This window comes from Sinocyclocheilus anshuiensis, unplaced genomic scaffold, assembly GCF_001515605.1.
Source record: "Sinocyclocheilus anshuiensis isolate Anshui unplaced genomic scaffold, SAMN03320099.WGS_v1.1 scaffold286, whole genome shotgun sequence".
In the NCBI taxonomy this organism is placed as follows: Eukaryota; Metazoa; Chordata; class Actinopteri; order Cypriniformes; family Cyprinidae; genus Sinocyclocheilus; species Sinocyclocheilus anshuiensis.
The window spans coordinates 445396-450948 of record NW_015544135.1 but is presented as its reverse complement, the minus strand read 5'-3'; the positions used below and the strand labels follow the sequence as shown (position 1 = coordinate 450948).

The 5553-nt window shown below is 36.2% G+C and overlaps 1 protein-coding gene across 1 annotated transcript in view; it reads right to left on the bottom strand.

Annotated features, from left to right (window-relative positions):
- The window catches only part of edc4 (enhancer of mRNA decapping 4), a 26224-nt gene extending 21397 nt beyond the window's left edge, over positions 1 to 4827 (bottom strand). The window contains exons 1-11 of the mRNA XM_016494658.1: positions 4636 to 4827; positions 3839 to 3995; positions 3155 to 3266; positions 2726 to 2825; positions 2434 to 2620; positions 2021 to 2168; positions 1806 to 1910; positions 1553 to 1662; positions 552 to 635; positions 280 to 375; positions 47 to 146 (exon numbers count right to left, since the gene is read on the bottom strand). Coding sequence (XP_016350144.1) covers positions 47 to 146; positions 280 to 375; positions 552 to 635; positions 1553 to 1662; positions 1806 to 1910; positions 2021 to 2168; positions 2434 to 2620; positions 2726 to 2825; positions 3155 to 3266; positions 3839 to 3995; positions 4636 to 4723 — 1287 coding nt within the window. The 5' untranslated portion in view covers positions 4724 to 4827. The remainder of the gene's footprint in view (positions 1 to 46; positions 147 to 279; positions 376 to 551; positions 636 to 1552; positions 1663 to 1805; positions 1911 to 2020; positions 2169 to 2433; positions 2621 to 2725; positions 2826 to 3154; positions 3267 to 3838; positions 3996 to 4635) is intronic.
- Positions 4828 to 5553: the final 726 nt, after the last annotated feature.

Genomic DNA, 5553 nt, shown 5'->3' with positions numbered 1-5553 from the left:
TATATATATATATATATATAAAATATAAAATAATAACGAGTCTGACCTTCCTCTGAACATCACTGAGAATGAGAAATTCTGCAGACAGGTCCAAACTGGCCTTCAAGCTGGGTAGTACACTGCTGTTGAATGGATCAGGGGAAAATCTGAAACACACAAATTCACAGTTCTTCTAAAATTCACAAATATAAGCTATCATATCCATAGAGGAGAAATATTTATGCTCAAGCTTGAACAACACCAAATAACATATATCGAACAATTAAGAAATGAACAGACCTGATAGTTTGTAAGCACGTCCATGACACTGTGCACCACATCTTAAGTTCCTGGTTCTGATCAGCTCCAGTGATCAGGAAGCGCCAGAAAGGAACTCTTCAGAAGAAAATCAATGGCTAAGTTTAATGCATAGCATGTGTATAGGACACAATTTCAAGTAAAGACAACTGCAAAAACAGCTTAAAGCCCAGTGTCAGATTCCCTGATGACTTAAGATGCTGACAAAAACTTTGAATTGGGATCACTGAAGACTGTACAAACTTCATACTTACTCTGGGTCTTGCTTCTTGTGGTTGTCACAAAAGAGCAGGCAGGAAAGAGGCCGTCCATTATGTGGCTGCCATTCATGCAGGCATCTGCGAAAGGAGCAAGTTTACTTACATTTTTCACAAGGCTATCGATTTAGTTATAGGACAGCTTTAGAAGTATAATCAATAACAAAAAAATCTAACTATTATTGTAATATTGCTAATCATTATTAACTGTATAACTGATTATATGTTAAAAACATTAAATACAACAACACATTTATGTGGCAATTACAGTCAAATGTTTGTAATATACATGTAATAACATTATTATACACAGAGTATTTAGAGTATTGTAAATTAATATATTAGCATATTTTTTCCTTGTCAACTAAAAGCAATAAATGTTTAAATAATGGGAAATACTTTAAAGCTACATGCCACTGTTTGATTTATTAATATTTATACACTACCGTTTGGTTGGTTTGGAGTCGGTAAGATTTTGTGTTTTTGAAAGAAGTCTCTTATGCTCATCGTGGCTGCATTTATTTAATGGAAAAAAGTAATAAAACAAGTTACATTGTGAAATATTACTATAAATAAATGTAAAGATTTCTATTTAATATGTGATGGCAAGCATGATTTTTAGCAGCCATTACTCCAGTCTTCAGTGTCACATGATCCTTAAGAAAACATTTTAATATGTTTACTTGGTTCTCAAAAACATTTCTGATATGTTATTGTCAGAATTTATTCTATCCTGATTCAATTAACAGTTGAAAAAAGCTGAGCTTAATATTTTTGTGGAAAACATAATACATTTTTCTGCATTCTTTTATGAACAAAGTTCAAAAGAACAATATTTATCTGAAATAGAATTTTCTGGTAACATTACAAATGCCTTTTTGATCAATTTAATGCACCCTTGCTGAATACAGGCATTCCTTACTATCTTTCAAAAATAAATCTTACTGACCCTAAATTTTGAACAGTAGACCATGTTCAATTTCATCATGTCTCAGTACCTGGGTTGGTCCTGTCCTTCAATGTAGATTTGCCAAAACTTTACAAATCCATCATGACTGGCTGTGGCCAAGACCGTGCCATCAGGGGACAGAGCTCCCTCACTAATGCGCTGCAAAAATAGAAATACACACCCTATAACATCACACCCTATAAATCACTTATGTGCTATTGCAATTACATTAAATCTAATTTCTTGATTAGTTAATACAACACTGCAGACACAACATTGAGCTGAAAGGCAGCAGGACTTACTGCTGTGTGTCCTCTAATGGTGATGAAGCCCTCTTTCAGTTCTGTGGCGTCCACAGGCCATGAGCTGTTATTGGATCGGAGGATGTCAAGGTCCCAAACCTCAGCCTACAAGCACAGTGAGGAGAGTAATAGTGTTAAAAACATTTAAAATCTAATAATATAAGGACATTTTGGAAAGAAAGTGATAAAACGGTCAAATTCCAAGGATATCGTACTCGGTCTTCATGAAGGAGTGCCAGTGTCTGACACGCATCCTCTGGGTTCTCATCATTGTCCTCCGGGATGAAGGGACACCAGATGAGTCTGCGGTTGGAATTTAGTGGGGTGTCCTCAGGCCTTCGGATGTGAACGATCACTTCATCGCTAAGAAACATCAATGTTAAGGAGAAACAGCAGAGTTCACCTGCTAATTAGCATTATACTACAACACATGTAGATCCAGATGTTTTTGTTTTGAGAAATAAAGAAAATAAATATTACAACCTTTCAATTTGACTCTTTTTGTATTAAAAAAAAACGTTACTGGTCTAAAACTTTCAGGAATCTCATTAACCTGCTGTTCTTGATGATTTAGTAACAAAACGTGAAAAATCTTTATCATAATTCCTGTTCAATCTACAGAGGATACTGTATTTTGCTGCTGTGGCTAGTGAGCTGCCAAATGAACATGTTTCCAGCCTCATCCACGCAGCCCAACAGGGTGGAGTCCAAGTGGGCGAAAGCAAGGTCTGTGACTGCACCGGTGAAGCCCTTCAGCAGCGAACGCTCGGTTGATCCCAACCGCAGCACTCGGATCATAGAATGATTGTTTGCGCCTGTGAGTGAAAAACAATTACAAACCATTCAGCTGAATCCCATCAACATTTTATTCAAAGGACTGTACTAAATGAGCCATGGACCAAGACAGTGTGCAAACTGACCTCTGATGGCATAAGCCAAGTATGAGTTGGACACGGCTATTAAATTGCCATAGTAGTACTTGTGCTCCCAGTCATATTTGGCCACTGGCTGAATTTTAACCTATAAGAAAAGTCATAAGGAAAAGATTTAGAGAGCAAAAAACAATTTCCAGGGCTTCCACTCATTTTGACTATTTTCCAATAGTTCATTTTTGAAAAAATCATTATATAAGGATTTCTAGCCAAGTACATTTTTCATAACTGAGCACTAGTGGAAGATTTTACCGACTAGAAATTTCCATTGTTTTCACGATTTTATTACTTTCAAATTACTTTCCACACCTGGAAACACCAAATACAAATTCAATGATTTTCCTAGGTTTTCAATGACAGTGAATCCCTGAACTGCTAATAATAAAGAGTTTTGCACAAGTTCATTAATTTACACACCTTGTTGCTGCCACGAGCCTTACTGTCAATACTAGAGTCACGACTGGACACAATTTCAACATTGTTTGCTCTGATGGGGACACAGGTGGATCCATCGTCTCCTGAAAGGCAGCTGGTACCAAAAAAAACCAAAAACAAATATAAAGACCTCTAATGGCTCTTATATATATAGACAAATGTTACAAAAACATTTCTACTGCAAGATTTCTATGCAGTTCTTTTGAACTCTCTATTCATCACTGTTTCCACAAAAATATTAAACAGCACAGCTGTCGTTTAACATTAATAAGAAAAAAATGTTTCTTGTGCACCAAAACAGCATGTCAGAATGACTTCTGAATGATCATGTGACACTGAAGACTGTAGTAATAACTGAAAATTGAAAAATAACTGCGGAAAATAACTACTGAAAATTCTGCTTTTTCATCACAGGAATAAATTAGTTTTGAAATATATTAAAATAGAAAACAATATTAAAAGTACAAACCATAAGAGACTCATTTAAAAATCGTATAGATCCCAAACCTTTGAATGGTAGTGTAAATATTATAAAGCAAAACATTTTAAGTCTAGTATATAAAATAATTACAGCTCATAAGAAGATAATGACAATATGATAGCATTAATGGTTTGCTAAAGAATGCGTTGAACATAATATACAGTGTTAATGACAGCAAAACATACATAGTCTGTGTGTCCTGTCCATTAAGTTTGTCTAAGTTGTGAGCAGTTGGCTCCAACATTGTCGCAAGTCCTCCTGCTCCAATAAGATCCGCTCCAAGAATGCCATTCAACTCTCCATTGAAAGATGGTTTTCTCTGGCTCTCTACCAAAGAAGGCTCTGTGGAATGAAATGACTGATAAATCAAGTCGTAAAAATGCACTGGTGCACTCTCTGACTATTACTTTAATGACTTTCAATACAACTAATATGACTTACATTTTCCCTTCCAATATTGTTTTTTTTTTTCAAAATAAATAAATAAATATATAAGTATATATATATATATGAGGTGTGCATACATGATAAATACGATGTGTGTAACATATTGTATAAGTATTGTTTTAACACAAGGCAAAACCTTGTAACGTTAATGCAAAAAGTAGAATAGGTTTTGAAACCGTCTTTTTGATTTGACACGTCTTCTCTCAGAAACCTATGTCACGGTTATCAAGTCACTGCATACCGATGCATATAAAATGCATTAAACTCTTGAATACCATTTATGCTCATGTCGCAATTAATACTAAACTCTTTCTGTCTGGGCAAAGCAGCTGCGAGTTTAGCCCTTACATGCTACATTACCCCTCCTTTTATTCAATCACATTAATACACAAAACATGAGGTTTGTCACTTATAAAACATAGTTAGCGCTGTCCCGCGTTTTTGAGCGACCGTAGTCAGGTGGCTCGCGCTGAAATCCAGCGCTGCGCAGCATCATCTCACCGCGGCCTAGCTGCTCCGTTCCCCGGCAACTTACCGGCCGAATTACCGGGACGATCCAGTTTTAAGATGTCCCGAAGGTGCTGGGTCGCGCCCTCTATGTCCATGTTGGAACCAGAAGCCATAGAGTAGGGAAGGGGGGATTAAATCACTGGAAACTATCAAATTCTCAATAGTTTAATTTTGTGTCTGAACTCAACCCTCATAAAAGCTTAAAATCGTCCGTCAACTTCCGTTGAGCGTTCCCTGCATTTCATTCCCCCGCCTCTGCTGGCAAGATTTCTTCCGTTCCGGAGTGAATCGCCTAACTTGACAGGCACTACATCGCTCTTGAATTTATCTGATTTTAGAGATCACAGATTCATATTTATGTTTTACTGGCGTGTTATTATAATCATTAAACTTATTATAATTACTTTTTTTTATAGAAGTGGTTGTCAGAAAATCACCTTCAACTAGTTGTAAACTATTCCCTCCACCGATAGAAATAACATAACAGCACACTTTACTTTGATCTCCTTTATTTCCACATACATGTAGGCAGCTGAAGTAGTCTCTTACTGTATTCACATTGTATCACTGTTGCTTTTGTTGGGAAAATCAAGTCTTCTTTTGCTCTTCCCCTTAAACCACAGAGAAAGTGGATATCTGCAGGGTCAAGCAAGCATGAAGTACGTGTACAATACATGTATTCCAGCAAAAATATAATGCAAGAATGTGACTCATTATACTGATGTTCTAGCAGATCTGTCTAGATATTTCAGTGCAAAAAGCTACAACGCAGAAGACATCTTTCTAAAATATCTGTACCATCGCTTGGCACAAAGGCCTTCATATTTTGTGAATATGATTTTCTAATCCTAAACAATGAACATAACTCCCTTAGTGTAAACATTTTGTGGAAATGAGAAAATAGTCATCTTTTTTCCCACAACTAGTCATGTTTCAGGCTTTG